Source organism: Podarcis liolepis (assembly GCF_965112155.1).
Source record: "Podarcis liolepis genome assembly, chromosome: 8".
In the NCBI taxonomy this organism is placed as follows: Eukaryota; Metazoa; Chordata; class Lepidosauria; order Squamata; family Lacertidae; genus Podarcis; species Podarcis liolepis.
Window position 1 is genome coordinate 4494044 of NC_139560.1, and position 17788 is coordinate 4511831.

Genomic DNA, 17788 nt, shown 5'->3' on the forward strand with positions numbered 1-17788 from the left:
CTCTCTTTAAAAAAAATAAAATATGGTTTTCAGGTTTATACATTTCAATAATTTTACAATCAACTTAACATTTCAAAACTCGGCTTCCTTCCCCCTTTTTCTGTGGTCCCTTAAATTTATTTATTATACTTTCTGTATATTCCAAATTAACTCATTTATTCATCTTCTTTAAATATATACCCTTATAAAACTGCAGGTTATTACAACAATCCAGTTTTGTGAGTTAATTTTATTGTGTACTATTATATGCTAATAAATTATTGAATATTGCTTTATTTGATATAAGTCGTTCCATTTTAAAGTTCTGTTTTATTATGATTTTTTTTGTATTGGGTCAGATTATTATAAGGTGTATATTCTTTGTTGTATATTTTGTTGCCGTAATATTTTGTTGTGTATTTTGTTGTTTCTATAGTAACACAGAAAGGCAGTCAAGAATCCCATTCTCACAGTGACCAATCAAATGCCTATGGCGAAGCCACAAGCAGGATGTAAGAACGAGAGCCCTTTATCTCCTGTGGTTTCCAGCAGCTGGTTTTCAGAAGCATTGATGCCTCCAGCTGTGGAGGGCAGAGCCTAGCCATTGAGGCTAGCAGCCATACACAGCTCTCTCCTCCGTGAATTTGTCCAGTCCTCTTTTAACACCATCCAAACTGGTGGCCATCACCAGGGCCGGATAATAATAATAATAGTAATTTATTATTTATACCCCGCCCATCTGGCTGGGCTTCCCCAGCCACTCTGGGAGGCTTCCAACGAAATATTAAAATACCATAATACATCAAACATTAAAAGCTTCCCTAAAGAGGGCTGCCTTCAGATGTCTTCTAAATGTCTGGTAGTTGTTTTTTTCTTTGACATCTGGTGGGAGGGTGTTCCACAGGGTGGGCGCCACTACCGAGAAGGCCCTCTGCCTGGTTCCCTGTAGCCTCACTTCTCGCAGCGAGGGAACCGCCAGAAGGCCCTCGGAGCTGGACCTCAGTGTCCGGGCAGAATGATGGGGGTGGAGACGCTCCTTCAGATATACTGGACCAAGGCCGTTTAGGGCTTTGAAGGTCAGCAGCAACACTTTGAATTGTGCTCGGAAAAGTACTGGGAGCCAGTGTAGGTCTTTCAAGACCGGGGTTATATGGTCTCGGCGGCCGCTCCCAGTCACCAGTCTAGCTGCCACATTCTGGATTGGTTGTAGTTTCTGGGTCACCTTCAAAGGTAGCCCCACATAGAGCGCTTTGCAGTAATCTAAGCGAGAGATAACTAGAGCATGCACCACTCTGGTGAGACAGTCTGTGGGCAGGGAGGGTCTCATTCTGCGTACCAGATGGAGCTGGTAGACAGCTGCCCTGGACACAGAATTGACCTGTGCCTCCATGGACAGCTGCGAGTCCAAAATGACTCCCAGGCTGCGCACTTGGTCCTTCATTTTTTTTTTTTATAAAATTTTTATTGATTTTACATAAGTTTTTATAACAAACAGACAAACATACACAAAACAAACAAACAAACAGATATAATTTCTTAATGTTCTTTCATAAACTTCTTTTCCTCAGACTCCCCCATACCTCCCCTTTCTGCATCCTCATGTCCAAATCTTATAGCAACTTATAAATGTTTTTTCCTATCCTAATTCATCATAGTCATTTCATAATCCAATCTTGTATTACTGCAACCCTTTCTCTCCATAAGATCTCGACATTCTAAGCTTCATCAAGTTTATAATAGTCCTTAAGATAAGTCTTAAATTTCTTCCAGTCTTCTTCCGCAGTCTCCTTTCCCTGGTCACGAATTCTGCTCGTCATTTCCGCCAATGTCATGTAGTCAATCACTTTCATCTGCCATTCTTCCAAGGTGGGTAGATCTTGTGTCTTCCAATACTTTGCGATCAATATTCTTGCTGCTGTTGTTGCATACATGAAAAAAGTTCTATCCTTTTTTGGCACCAATTGGCCGACGATGCCCAAGAGGAAGGCCTCTGGTTTCTTTAGAAAGGTATATTTAAATACCTTTTTCATTTCATTATATATCATCTCCCAGAAGGCCTTAATCTTCGGGCATGTCCACCAAAGATGATAAAAGGTACCTTCAGTTTCCTTACATTTCCAACATTTGTTATCAGGCAAATGGTAAATTTTTGCTAGCTTAACTGGGGTCATGTACCACCTATAAACCATTTTCATCAGATTTTCCTTTAGAGCACTACATGCCGTAAATTTAATACCAGTGTTCCACAACCTTTCCCAGTCAGCAGACATAATATTATGACCAATGTCCTGCGCCCACTTAATCATGGCTGATTTAACTATTTCGTCTTGTGTATTCCATTTCAGCAGCAAGTTATACATTCTTGACAGATTCTTAATATTGGGTTCTAACAATTCTGTCTCAAGTTTTGATTTTTCCACCTGGAAGCCAATTTTCCTGTCTTGTTTAAAAACCTCCATTATTTGATAGTAGTGGAGCCAATCCTGTACTTTGGGTTTTAGTTTTTCATGGCTCCTCAATTTCAATTTGTCTCCATCTTGTTCTAAAATCTCACAATACTTTGGCCATCCGACCTCCATATTGACTTTCTTGTGGGCCTTGGCCTCTAAGGGTGATAACCATCTGGGGGTTTTGTTTTCCAACAGATCTTTATATCTCATCCAAACGTTAAACAACGCTTTCCTTACAATGTGATTTTTAAAGGCACTATGCACTTTAATTTTGTCATACCATAGATATGCATGCCAACCAAATGCATTATTAAAACCTTCTAAATCCAAGATATCTGTATTCTCGAGGAGCATCCACTCTTTCAGCCAGCAGAATGCTGCTGCTTCATAGTACAATTTTAAGTCCGGCAGGGCAAATCCCCCTCTTTCTTTTGCATCTGTTAATATTTTATATTTTATTCTGGGCTTTTTGCCCTGCCAGACAAATTTCGCAATATCTTTCTGCCACCTCTTGAAACAGTCCATCTTGTCAATAATCTGCAAAGTTTGAAATAAAAATAACATTCTAGGCAATACATTCATCTTGAATGGGGCACAGTTGCCCCATTCAGTACCAGGGAGTTTCAGGAGGTTTGATGAAGCCCTAAGCTACTGAAGGTAATGGGGCCTTTTATATATCCAGCTGTCCTTTGTCAACAACAAATTGCCTCTGCTCTTTGTGTTGAATAGATGCTATATGGTAATTGATGGACCTAATAGGTATCTCAAGCCATTTGCGCATGTTGCCACGCAACCAGTCCATGCAGAATATAGGCACCCTATACATAGAAAGGAGCAAACCAGTAATATTTTAGGGAGCAGGCTAGCAGACGGGGCCCATGACTTACATCCTAGGAGCCTGTTGCTGTGTGTAGGTTTTATTTTATTTGTTTTTTAACTTATATTTTGGAAATGTACATCCAGTTTTTCCCCCTTTAATTTTTTTTGGCCCCCCCAAAAGAGTTGGGCCCTAAGCTATAGCTTGTTTAGCTCATACATAAATCCGGCACTGGACATCACTATCTCCTGTGGCGGTGAGTTCCACAGTTTAACTACACACTGCCTGAAGATGTGCTAGTTGTGCAGGATGAACGGGCTTTCTTCAATTGATGTCTTTCAGAAATTGCTGGACTCACAGCTCCCATCATCTCTGACCACATGCCATCCTGACCGGAGCTGATGGCCAACTGTAGAGTCCCAAGTTGGGATCAGGAGGGTGACAGATAAGGCAAGCTTTCATGCCAGATGCAGGCAAGAGGGTGAAGCCTGTTCACAGGGAAGCAATTTACTGAATCCTCAGGGCTGGCGTGCATGTTTGTGTGTTTAACTGTCAAAACTGCTTCCATTTTGACAAGACGGTTTTCTCCCTGACATTTCAGCGCCATCTACTTCTGTAATCTGCAGATAAGTCATGGGTGATTGGCACTGCCAGGGCTAAAATAATAATACCGTCAGGTTTTCATTGGGTGGTCGGAAAATGGAAAACCAAGACATGTCTATTTTAAGCACCAAGTTTCTCACCTTTAAGGCCCCCCACGTGCCCTGGTGCAAACTTCGGAACCCGCTAGATAACGTACCACTTCAAAGAAGCCAGCCAACTCCAGCCTAACTCAGAATGCACAATTACTTGCATCACTTAATTAACCCGAATAGGCAAAGGAGTTCTCCAGTCTGAAATATCAGCCGTAATTTATCATTCAGCTGGAAAAAGCCCCCTTATGCCAAGTGCAGGTTAGGAATGAAATATGAATACTTTTATTAGAGAGATATATCTTGAAATATTTCCTTACATGACAGACCCACTCTAATTATTTCTGGAAGGCTTCAGCTCATTAGCAGAGGGCTCATTATCTCTCTAGCAGGAGGAAGTCCGAGTGTCAATTCCTAACAAATTGTAAGGCTGGAAGGATCCAGGAGGTCATCCATTCAACCCAAAGAAGGATTTTCTAGGTATGCAACCACTGCAGATCTGTCCAGAAAAGCCAGCTTGAGCATTCTTGAGGAAGTGAGTCAAGCCAGAAATGTAGAAAAGTTGCCAGCAGGGCAGTTCAGCTTTTTGCTTCCCCTTATGGCCAACCAGATGTCTCCAGAAGTCCCCAGGCAGGGCAAGAAGTCATGAGATTTGTTTTTCCAGGAGCTGACACCAATGTCATATTAAAAACATTAAAAGAGCCTGGTGGATCAGGCCCATGGCCCATCTAGTTCTATATCCTGTTCTCACAGTGGCCAACCAGATTTCCTAGCAGAATTCAAGCAAGGACAGAGCTTGGGGAAGGGAGAGAGATTTTCTCAACATCTACTTAAAAAAATAAATGAATCAGCTATCAGATCCTAATCTCTCATTCAATCAATCAATCAATCAATCAATCACATTCTACCATAGAATCACAGAATTGTAGGGTTAGAAGGGACTGCGAGACTCATCTGATCCAACCCCCTGCGCAATGCAAGAATCTTTTGCCCAACAAGGGGTTCAAACCCATAACCCTAAGATTAGGAGTCTCATGCTCTACCATCTGGGCTATCCCATCCCTCAGCTCAGTTTCCCATGGGGCCAGCTCAGTTTCCCGTGGTTCCCATCGGGTGGCATGGGAAGAACGAAAACAGGCTCTGGAATGAGACACTTGCCCCAGACATTGATGTTGGTCACTAGGGAGGCAGAAGAGCTTCAACAGCCCCCAAGTTCACTTGTTTTGTGAGGGACGGTGAAAATGGCTAAGAGTCATTTCTACGAAAGGGGAGACAAACGTTGCAGAGACAGCAGAAGGTGCTCACCCTAAGCCTCGGTCCTGTATACCTGGAGGAACGTCTCCACCCCCATTGTTCCACCCGGACACTGAGGTCCAGCGCCGAGGGCCTTATGGCGGTTCCATCCCTGAGAGATGCCAAGTTACAGGGAACCAGGCAGAGGGCCTTCTTGGTAGTGGCACCTGCCCTGTGGAATGCCCTCCCACAAGATGTCAAAGAAGAAGAAGAAGAAGAGTTTTGGATTTGATATCCCGCCTTTCACTCCCCTTCAGGAGTCTCAAAGCGGCTAACATTCTCCTTTCCCTTCCTCCCCCACAACAAACACTCTGTGAGGTGAGTGGGGCTGAGAGACTTCACAGAAGTGTGACTGGCCCAAGGTCACCCAGCAGCTGCATGTGGAGGAGCGGAGACTCGAACCCGGTTTCCCAGATTACGTGACTACCGCTCTAAACCACTACACCACACTGGCTCACAGAGAACAATAACTACCAGATTTTTGGAAGGCATCTGAAGGCAGCCCTGTTTAGGGAAGCTTTTAATGTTTGACACACTATTGTATTTTAATATTTTGTTGGAAGCCACCCAGAGTGGCTGGGGAAACCCAGACAGATGGGCAGGGTATAAATAAGTTGTTGTTGTTGTTGTTGTTGTTGTTGTTGTTGTTGTTGTTGTTGTTGTTGTTGTTGTTGTTGTTGTTGACTTAGCTATGTCAGTCATGAGCCCTAAGGAGGATGAAATGTGTTTGTAGATCCTTACAAATAATGAAGCTCTCCTCCATCATGTGAGCCAGTATCTCTCCACATTGGATATCATAGGGAAGCGAGTGATAAAATAGTCGGATAAGAAACCCAAGCATCCGATCATTTGTCCAAGTGCTTCCTTTTGAAAGCCCAGCACTTCGTTTATCCGAGTCTCACTGCACCAAATCAAACAGCAATCAGCCAGCCAGAGCTTCTACTGCAATTAGACACTTTGTCCCCTCTGACTTCCCATTCCTCTCCCTTCTCTCCTCCAGAGAGTGGCTCATTCTGCAAGAGTCCCTGCCGCACGCCAAACAACTGCATTGTGCCCGCAACGGTGAGTTGTCATTGTTTGCCGTTATAAATCCCTGGAACAATAACCGATGCAGCCGGCGAGGCTCTAAAGCACGGAATTGCTCTCATTGTCCCTTTCTGACTGCCTCCCCAATTTGGTGCCCGTTTGGCGTTTGATTACCATTGTGCTCACCAGTAGACATTAATCAGACTGGATGGGGCTGCAGCGAGCTGCTTCCCTGTAGATTGCTCTTTCATTTGCTGCAGTGGTTTAAGATAATTCATACACACACACACACACACACACACACACACTACCCATGGCTGCCTCACTTTTTTTTAAGAGACTGTATCTGTCTGGGAAGTCTGTTTGGAGAGCCAATGTAGCACAGTAGTTAGAGTGACCTTCAAAGCCCTAAACGGCCTCGGTCCAGTATACCTGAAGGAGCATCTCCACCTCCATCGTTCTGCCTGGACACTGAGGTCCAGCACCGAGGGCCTTCTGGTGGTTCCCTCCCTGTGAGAAGCAAAGCTACAGGGAACCAGGCAGAGGGCCTTCTCGGTAGTGGCACCCACCCTGTGGAACACCCTCCCACCAGATGTCAAAGAGAAAAATAACTACCAAACTTTTAGAAGGCATCTGAAAGTAGCCCTGTTTAGGGATTGCCTTCAGACAGCTCAGGGATTGGATGACTGCGTACCCTCCACCATTTCTCCAATAAAAATAGGGACATCCTAAGGAAAAGTGGGACATTACGGGACCAAATCAGGAACTGGGATGGCTTCTCTAAATCAAGAATGTCCCTGGAAAATAGGGACACTTATTGGGGGTGGGGGTGTCTGGCTTCAGAACTGCTAGATTTTCATCATTTTCAGGCACTTTTTCTCCATTGCACTTCCTCTTTGACTGTCCAGTACACACTTGGATGTCGACAATGTTGGGTATAAACAACCTTGCATGCCCCCAGCCAGAAAAGGGCAGGGTTGAGACTGTTAGGATATAGTTCCGTTCCACCTTAAAAGGGAACAGGCATGACTGTTATGTGTCACGTGCCTGTTTACTTCCAGCACAGACTTGCTGCGAACTTCCGCTTGTATATAGCTTTTGCATTATCACTGTTTTGTTGGACACGAAGGGAAGCAGACATATTTTTTTCCTTTGTTCCTGAACTATGCTGAATAAACACCTGTAAATAACGCTTACACATATCACTGTCCACCACTTCTGTTGTGAGAAGTTATTCACTCTGCTGATAAGAGCGAGCCGAGTCTCTAAATGTATCTGAGGCTCATGTCACTGATTGATGCCCAGCTGCCAGCCTGTGGCTGGAGCCAGCTGGGGACCTGCCAAATGCCCCCATCTCCCCAGCAGTATCCCAACACAGACTAACAGAAAGTCAGGGGCAAATACACTTTGTGCTTTCTCACTAAACCCCAAGCTCCACCCTTTACTCTCCCTCTCACCTCTTCCCTGCATGAGGCAGCCATGAAACAAACTTCCACAATGTACACTTAGAGTCCAAAGCCAACCTTGTAAATATGAATAAACTATTTTAAAAAAACACCCTTCTTTTATCTTTGCAATTTTCAAATTTCTGTCCGTACCATGTTATTTCAATGGGCTCATGGTGTGTGTGTGCGTGTGTGGAAGGGAGGAAGGTAGACACTAATGAAGTGAAAATTGTGTCAAACTGCATTTGCGCAAAATTTGGAAATATGAAATTGAGAACCCTTCATCCACCCTCTCTCCATTTGGTGCCTTCCAGATGTTGCTGGCTGAGGCTGGTGGGAGTTGCAATCCAAACATCTGGAAGGCCCCAGTTTGCAAAAGCCTGCTGCAATGCATGGGTTCCTCTCACCTAGAAAACTAGGGGAGGCAATTTGGAACTCTCAGATATAGGGAGAAATTATGGTATGGAGCCTCCAAGTTTCCTAATTCATCGGTGCCCCTTTGAGCCCAAAACCTCACCTGCCGAAGAGCAAGTGGGAAAGTTTCTTTGCCAACTTACCGGGGCAAAGTGCGATGTTGCAGAACTTGGTTTGCTTTTCAGGTCCTTCGCAAGGGTTGCCGCCAAACTGAGGAGGTTTGCAGGTCCGGGTGCGATCCCTGTACCCTCGGCCACAGGTCGATGAGCACAGGCTCCACGGAGACCACTCGTCCCATGTCCCATGGACTGAAATGAAAGCAGAGGAGGTCAACCAAGGAGCTGTCAGCTTGGTTATTGTTCATCTTAAGCATAAGAAACTTGCATGCCTCTAGTTACAGATAGGTAGCCGTGTTGGTCTGCCATAGTCAAAATAAAAAAATTCCTTCCAGTAGCACCTTAAAGACCAACTAAGTTAGTTCTTGATATGAGCTTTCATGTGCATGCACACTTCTTCAGATACACATTGTGTATAAGTTTCTTATAAGTTCAAAAGTTTCTTATGCTTAAGATGAGCAAGAACTAACTTAGTTGGTCTTTAAGGTGCTACTGGAAGGAATTTTTTTATTTTGCATGCCTCTAGTCAGCAGAGGGAAGCGTTGAGACTAGAAGAGAGGGGGAAATGTACTTTGTGGTCTCCTGCCAAACTCCCAAGCTCCACCCCATCTCTCTGCTGCATGAAGCAACCGTGAGAAACTAGCTCCCATCTTGTAGACTTAGAAACCAAAGCCATCCTTGTAAACATGAAGAAGTTGTGTTTTATTTACTCTTTTAAGTAATGCTAGTGACGTGTGAATGAGACAGAGGAGGTTTCAATGAGGTTTATTCCTGGGCGATAGTACCCATCTTCCCATTAGTAATCAAAAGGTGCTGTGGGTTAAACCACAGAGCCTAGAACTTGCTGATCAGAAGGTCAGCGGTTTGAATCCCTGTGATGGGGTGAGCTCCCGTTGCTCGGTCCCTGTTCCTGCCAACCTAGCAGTTCGAAAGCACGTCAAAGTGCAAGTAGATAAATACCGTAGGTACCACACCAGCAGGAAGGTAAACAGCATTTCCGTGCACTGCTCTGGTTTGCCAGAAGTGGCTTAGTCATGCTGGCCACATGACCCGGAAGCTGTACGCCGGCTCCCTCGACCAATAAAGCGAAATGAGCGGCGCAACCCCAGAGTCGTCAACGACTGGACCTAATGGTCAGGGGTCCCTTTACCTTTTTATTACTCATCTTTCAATTAGTATCCAAAAGTAAATAATAAATAAATAATCAGGTCATTTTTTATGGGAAGACAAAATGAATCACTCCAACATCCTGACCTCAATAATAACCTTGCTTGCTTGTTGATTTTTTTTAAAAAAAGAAACCACTCAAGTTGGCAGCATTTTTCGGCCAGAGTGAAGTCAGTGGATTTGTGAATGTCTTGCAAGATGCAAAGCAAGTTTCTATCCTTTAGAGAGAGTGGATGAAATGTCAGAATGATAGGGGTAGCTGAATACAATCCATTTTCCTTGGGCTGCGGGCTTTAGCACCCGGTGTAGGTAAATAGAATATGCATACTAATTGCAGAAATTTGCTTAGGGGGTGGGAGGTAATCAACTCAGGTCGCAGAATTCCGCTTCCTTTGTTGCAGAAGTCACGTGACCTTTGAGCAGAGCCTTTTCGCATGCAGATGAGTAGATAGAGCGCCCACTTCCCTACGGTTGGGGAGGTAGCGGCAGGGAGAATTATATGTGCGGTGGGGAAGGTCATCACCTGGACAGACGGCCGAGTTGTTGCATTGCCGCTGCTCCCGGAGGGGCCCGCTGCATTGCGTGCTGTAGGAATACGACACACAGAACCTCGTCCTAGTCTGCCAGCCCTCCCCGCAGGTGGTCGAGCACACACTCCATGGGGACCACTCCTCAGCAGCTGGATCACCTGTCGGGGTGCAGAACATGTGAACATCTGGCCCAGTGTTGTTTGCTCCAACCTGGCGGGTGGGGGGCTCTCCAAAATGCTGACCAGGTACCATTCCTGGCCCTCCTACCTGGCAGTGGCCTGGGACAACATTGCATGTAAAGTGGGAAGTATCCAGCATGGTGCAAAACCAAAATCCCATCATCTCCCATCATCTTCCCCCCATTGCCATGGTGGCTGATATTGCTGGGAGAAGCATTCAGAGTTGGCATAATAATAATAATAATAATAATAATAATAATAATAATAATAATTTTTATTTATACGCCGCCCTCCCCAGCCAAGGCCGGGCTCAGGGCGGCTAACAAGCAATAATAAAAACAAGTTGAATGAATACAACTTAAAAACAAGATTAAAATACAACATTAAAATATTGAAACATTAAAATATTAGAATGCAGCCTCATCACAGGAGGAGAAAGGAAAAAGAAAAGAGAAAGAGGCGGAGGGAATCAAACTGGCTCCAAGCCAAAGGCCAGGCGGAACAACTCTGTCTTACAGGCCCTGCGGAAAGAAATCAGATCCTGCAGGGCCCTGGTCTCATGAGGCAGAGCGTTCCACCAGGCTGGAGCCAGTGTTGAAAAGGCCCTGGTTCTGGTTGCTGCTAATCTGACTTCCTTAGGGCCCAGGACCTCTAGGGTGTTGCTATTTATGGACCTTGAGGCTCTCCGTAGGGCATACTGGGAGAGGTGGTCCCGTAGGTACGAGGGTCCTAGGCCAGGGGCACAAGACATTTTTGTATGGCTAGGCTAGTAAATCTCCAAGTGTGGAGACTCCAGAGGAATCGCTGGAGGTGGGGCTGACATTTCTGATGCTGCCTAGTGGAGGCGCTGCTCCTGGTTATAGTCTAATGGTGTCTGGAAAGCACCACATTGGCTACTCCCACTGTAAGGCCTTTGCTTTGCTACCGAGCCGAGGACCCTTCTGTGATGCTGTTGGCGAACAGAAGTATTGACTGCAGGGACTGAAAAAACCACTTTGCCTTTTCAGTGACTGGTTCCTGCGTTTTCGCAGGCCCCTCGGTCCTTGAATTGCACATTCAAATGAGGTTGCTCTCGCCTCCTCCAAGTCAGAATTAATTCTGTCTCCTATAGTCAAAATTATGCACCATTTGAACATCAAATACCCAAGGATTAGCAGAAGTGGTGTTAGCCTCCAGAAAAAATTAGAGCTGGAATGTATTAAATTGTTAGGGCTGTGATCCAATGACTGCATAGATTAGTTTACTAAATTCTGCATATGTCTCATTTCATGATGCACGATCCACACAGGGAATCTGTGTCGGCTGCGCATGCCCTGCCACATCCCAGCACTTTTAAATTCCATCGGTTTTAATGGGAAAGTTAAACATGTGCAAATCTGTGCTCTGTTGAAACTAACTGGACTTAAAATGTGCTTAACTCTGGCTGGGTCATACAGGAATTGTGTGAAGCTGTTGTGTATCAATTTCCTTTCTCAGATACCTTATACACTGGTAAACATAACCAAGTCAATGACTACCTTGTCCTCCTTTCAGTTGTGTTAATGACTTACCTATTTGAGGCGCAGGGTACCCATACTGTTGCATGTCGTCGACATCATCTCTCTTCCGGTTATCTGTGGACCTCAGTGACTGGCTTCGGGAATTGTAGTGTCCATTGGCTAGGATTAAAAAGGAGGTCCAGGGTAAATCAACCATCCACCGATTCTGCAAAGCCTTTCCCCCCACCATGAAATTTCATTTCAAATGCAAAGCAAAGCACAGGTCGAAACATTTGGTAATCAAAGCACCTGTTGCGTCAGTACTTAGAGTCATGCTGACCATTTCCCCGTAGAAACACCAAACCACAAAGCTCCCGTTGAACATCTGCCTCGCGGCTCTTAAGAACATAGGAGTATTTTTAGAAGCTGTGACACCATCAATGCATTTTAAGCCCCACCAACCTCTTCCTCGTTTCCATGCCATTCCAAGCATAAAGGTATAGGTTAGCTTAGAAGGGGTGGGCATCCATGAAGAAGCACAGTAATAATAATAATAGTTTCCCCAGTAACTTTGGGCGGCTCCCAACAAGAAGAATTTCAATAATAATTTCATTATTTGTAGCCCGCCCTTTTGACTGGGTTGCCCCAGCCACTCTGGGAGGCTTCCAGCATATATAAAAACAGAATAAAACATTAAAGACTTCCCTAAACAGGGCTGCATTCAAATGTCTTCTAAAGGTTATGTCTCCTTGATACCTGATGGGAGGGCATTCTGCAGGGTTGGTGCCACTACCGAGAAGGCCCCGTGCCTGGTTCCCTGTAACCTCACTTTTCACAGTGAGGATGTCACCAGAAGGCCCTTGGAGCTGGACCTCAGTGACCAGGCCAAGAGATGGGGCTCTGCTCTGTCCTGCCTCCATGGTTGGAGACAGCAATACTTCTGACTACCAAGTGCTGGAAACCACAAGAGGAGAAAAGGCTCTTGCATTTGAGTCCTGCTTGCTGGTTTCCCACAGGTTGGCCAATCTGAGAACAGGATGCTGGACTAGGTTATTATTATTCCTGTGGTGTTGCACGTGAAAGTTAGTGGTTTTGGCAAAGTGCAAAAATAAGGATCAGACAGACGCAGCAATGGAGAATAAGAAGGTGAAGTTTATTGCCAGGCAATAAGGACCCAGTTGGAATATCTTCCAAAGAACTGGGACCCCGATTGACAGAAATGCAGGGGTCTTTATACCTGAGCAAATCACAGCAAATCATAGATCATAAGACAATCATGAGGGACTCATAACTTGGTCAGCAAAAATCAGCCAATCAGCAAGCTGTTGTCACGCTACCAGCTCCTGGTCAAGCACTGGTCAAGCGCAGGGTTCCAGTTCTGCTTTCCGATGCTCCCAGTGACGCTCAGTCTAACCTTTCCCCTAGTTATGACAGGACAGGGAGCTTGGACATTTTGTGGTTTTGCTCTTCCTGTTCTGTGGATTAATTTAGCCTATATCTGAGGGGAATTTGTACCAGAATCTCTGATTCATGTGTTTCCCCTTTGTCCGGGGTACACAGATGTTTTTAGGGGAAAGGTCGGTTCCTAACTTTGCTGTTTCAAGCAGTTTGCAGTTAGCTAAGGCACAGCTTCCCTTTTGATTCAAAATGGATTATAAAATACTGTAATCCTTGATTCGTGTAAGCATATATGAATATATATTGAATATATTGATTATTGATAACTGGTTATATGGATAATATAGGGGTAGCCCTTCCTTCCTTGCCTCAGTGGAACGCCCTTCCATCAGATGTCAAAGAGATAAATAATTATACGATCTTCTATAGACATCTGAAGGCAGCCCTGTATCGGGAGGCTTTTAATGTGTTATATTCATTGTTGTTGTTGTTGTTGTTGTTGTTGTTGTTGTTGTTGTTGTGTTTTTGCATATCCTGTTGGAAGCTGCCCAGAGTGGATGGGGCAACCTAGTCAGATGGGCAGAGTAGTAGTAATAATAATAATAATAATAATAATAATAATAATATGAATCAATGACCAGATCCAGCAAGCTGTTCTCGTGTTCTTACTGCTGCATAGCTGTGGCCGCTTCAAGGAAAATTCCCAACCCTGCAATATGCAGAGTGCATCTCTTATCTTTGGGAACAGCAGCAGTGAGCAGTCCTGCTATTAGAGACCAAGGCTAATCTTCTGTGTGTCTGCAAGTATAACACACATGCTCAGCAATATTCGGGTGGCTGATGGTTGTTAAAGAGACAAGTGGAAAGACGAAGACAACAAGTTTAATTTCAGTACGGCTTTTGACAAAGTACCCCCTGATATTCTTGCAGAGAAGATGGTAAAGTGTGGGCTGGACGGAGTAACTGTTTGGTTAAGGAAGCTTTTCGAAATTTGATAATGTCGATATATATATATATATTCTCTTTTTGTTAACAGAACTTCTTTGGTTTCCAGCATGGTTCCTGCTGGTGGCGAGGAGGAAGACAAATTCTCTGGCAGGATCCAGCAAGTTTGTTCAGCGGGAGATAATCCCATCGGCCTTTCTCCTGCTCGGCACCCGGGTTCCACCTGATGAACCGCTCCTAATGACTGATCTCGCTTGCTAATGAGTTGTGTGATTGCTTTCTGCTCCCCTGCTGCCATGCCTGGTCTCAGCTGCTGTGCCTGTTGCTAATTAAAGCTGATGGGGCAAAAGGCCTGAATTTTAAGAAGGTCTCTTTCTTGGGAGAACAAAAACAAAAGCCCCCATTGAGGCCACCTGACAACCCGCCCCAAAATCAGTCCATTCCCCAGCATGTGGCCATAAGTTGAACTGGGAGCCTTCAAGGGTCTGTGGGTCACCAGAAGTTTCACAACAACAAAGGTCCTTCTAGCCTTATTGTTGCTGTTGTTTAGTCATTTAGTTGTGTCCGACTCTTCGTGACCCCATGGACCAGAGCACGCCAGGCACTCCTGTCTTCCACTGCCTCCCGCAGTTTGGTCAAACTCATGCTGGTAGCTTCGAGAACACTGTCCCACCATCTCGTCTTCTGTCGTCCCCTTCTCCTTGTGCCCTCTATCTTTCCCAACATCAGGGGTTTTTCCAAGGAGTCTTCTCTTCTCATGAGGTGGCCAAAGTCTTGGAGCCTCAGCTTCAGGATCTGTCCTTCCAGTGAACACCCGGGGCTGATTTCCTTAAGAATGGATAGGTTTGATCTTCTTGCAGTCCATGGGACTCTCAAGAGTCTTCTCCAGCACCATAATTCAAAAGCATCGATTCTTCTAGCCTTAGGTTTCACATTAAATGAGGAGGAGATCCTGGGCCTTCAGTGGCAGGGTGGACATGTGCCCTCCTTTACAGAGGACAGTCCTCTCTTTGAAGGATCTTGGGCAGCCAACTATGTAGAACTGTGGAACTCATCCCTGCAGGAGTCTGTAATGACTAGCAACTTGGATGGTTCTAAAAGTGAATTGTTCAAATTAATGGGCAAAGGCACTGTTGTATCTGAAATTATGGTAGGGGAGATACTCAGAAATATGCTTCTCATAGAATCCTACAGTTGGGAGGGACCCTGAGGGTCATCTAGTCCAACCCCCCTGCAATGCAGGAATATGTAGCTGCTCCTTACAGGGATTGAACCTGCAACCTTGGCATTGTCAGCAGCATGCTCTAGCCTTGATGGCTGTGCTCTGCCACCATAGTCAAAGGCGGCAAAGCTTCTGAATGCCAGTTGCTCGAAACCACAGGAACATAGCTGTCAACATTTTCCCTTTTTTAAGGGAAATTCCCTTATACCAAATAGGATTCCTCGCAAGAAAAGGGAAAAGTTGACAGCTATGCACAGGAAGGGAGAGGGCTGTTGTGCTTGAGGCCTCCTTGCAGATTTCCCAGGGGTATCTGGTTGGCCATTTTGAGAACAGAAAGCTGCACTAGCTCTTGGCTTGATCAGGCAGGCTCTTTTTATTTTCTTATGCTCTTAGGTATAAATTATGTGGTATGTATCAAGAATTAAACTCCTTTGGTCTATCTAGAACCTACAGCCAATTAGATTCACAAGGATGACCCTGAGTTCTAATTCAGCATGGGCAAAAGTGTCAGATTCAGTTTCTCATTCCTCTTCCTCTTCCTCCTCCTTTGTTAAAATTTGTACAACCCATTTCACCTGAAGATCACAGGGTGGTTTACAACATACAAATGCAAAATGAGGACATGAAATGCATAATAATAACCCCCTTCACACAAACACATTTAAAATGCCCTGGGAAGTTAAGCAGCCAAAGGCCTGGTTAAAGAGAAAGGTTTTCATCTAGTGCCTAATTTTTTCTCCCTGGGGAGAGCATTCCACGAACCAGGAGCCACTGCAGAAAAGGCCCTGTTCTCATGTTGCCACCTTTCGGGCGTCTCATGCAATAGGCACAGGGCCTCGGATGAGTCAGAATCTTCCATTCTCCACCTTTCAAAATCAGTTGCTGTTTTTATGTCCTCATCAAAATTTGCCGCCAGGTTTCTCCTATCCTACACAAATTGGTATGCACTTTTGTCCAGCAGATGCATTTCCCACAAGCTCTTTTCAATAATATAGGCCTTTCATCGTTCAATAATATACGCCCTTTACCATTTCTGTGTGAGATATTTGACGGACCAACTGCTTTGCAAAATTCAGGGAAGCGAGGCTTTCGGTGGTTCGGTTGTGTTTCGCTTTGTGCATTGTTTTGGGAAGTGTGAATCAGGTAGATTCTCCTTTCAATGTGAACTGCATCAGATTTCTCTCCGCCCCCCCCCCCCAAGTCCTAGTTCCATCATGATGAGAGAGGCTGGGGGGAGAGAGTTCCCTCTATCTGCTTTCCCCACCCCATGCCTAGAAACATTCCATCGTGCCTCTCCTTAGCTGCCTTCCCTCGCAGCTAAATAATGCAAAATGCTGTAGGCCTTCTTCGTGGGAAAGGTGCTTCACTCCGCCGATGACTGTCAGGTGCGTCAATGTGCCATGTCAGTGCCAAGACTCATTATTCATGTCGCGCAACCTGTGGCAGAAGCCTGATCTGCCACAGCAATCCTTGTGGGGTTTTTAAATATTTTTTTATGATGTAGATCTTGTAAAAGGTCATCTCTCAGCGAAGGAGTATTAAGGCATTACTGACTGACAGCAGGCTTATCCCACGCATAGCACATCAAGGAACCGTTTACAAACCCAGCTGATGCAGAAGTACTCTTCTGTCACCCTGAGAGCATGAGGGAGACGCTTCATGTTATCTCACAAGGGGGGATATTTTGGGGCATTTGAGGGGTGGGTGGCAGGCAGCAGCAAGCCCATGATCGGGAACCCTTTGAATGTCAGGGAAAACATACAGATCCCCTAGTTGTTTCTGAAAGAAGCGTGATGAGCGAGCCAGCCCTTTGATGTGCATCAGTTTCGACAGCTACCTGGCGTGGTGGTGGAGGTGGAGAACCAAGCCTGCAGAACAAGGAGTGGGAAGCCTCTGCCACGCCTGATCTGCATATATATTCTGAAATGTCAGACGCTGCTGCTTGCCAGACGGCAGCGTGCACCCAATTCAACTGGCTCCCTCACTGCTATCGTTTTCAGAGAGTAAACAGGAGCTGCTGGTGATGTTCTCAGCTCGCTCTGTGGCACCGTCTCATGAAACCCACAGGCGTTGGCACTTTGCGACGACGTGCCAGGGAGCGTGTTGACATACTGTTGCTTCAGCTTGGATTTATTTATTAATTGGCTGGGTAGGTGACGGTGATGGGAATTCACCCTGCTCAAGCACCAGTTCATAGCAGCTTGAAATCATGGTGACACCACGTATCGCTCCTCAACCTGCGAAAGTCTTCCCATCGGTTGAGCTCAACTCCAAGTTTCCTCTTTGGGGGTAAGCATACGATCTGCTGAAGAATTGATGCTTTTGAATTCTGGTGCTGGAGGAGACTCTTGAGAGTCCCACGGACTGCAAGAAGATCCAACCTTTCCATTCTGAAGGAAATCAGCCCTGAGTGCTCACTGGAAGGACAGATCCTGAAGCTGAGGCTCCAATAGTTTGGCCACCTCATGGGAAGAGAAGACTCCCTGGAAAAGACCCTGATGTTGGGAAAGATGGAGGGCACAAGGAGAAGGGGACGACAGAGGACGAGATGCCTGGACAGTGTTCTTGAAACTACCAGCATGAGTTTCAAATAGACCGTAAATTTACTCCAATCTTGTGAGATTCCTTGGTCCCTCA

General features: G+C 45.3%; 1 protein-coding gene across 4 annotated transcripts in view; it reads right to left on the bottom strand.

The window, feature by feature from the left end:
- Window positions 1–17788, bottom strand: part of ADGRB1 (adhesion G protein-coupled receptor B1) — a 380579-nt gene that overhangs the window by 191187 nt on the left and 171604 nt on the right. For all 4 annotated transcript variants that reach the window (XM_083516501.1, XM_083516500.1, XM_083516503.1 and 1 more), the window contains exons 4-6: window positions 11659–11766; window positions 9923–10087; window positions 8260–8424 (exon numbers count right to left, since the gene is read on the bottom strand). In XM_083516501.1, coding sequence (XP_083372627.1) covers window positions 8260–8424; window positions 9923–10087; window positions 11659–11766 — 438 coding nt within the window. The remainder of the gene's footprint in view (window positions 1–8259; window positions 8425–9922; window positions 10088–11658; window positions 11767–17788) is intronic.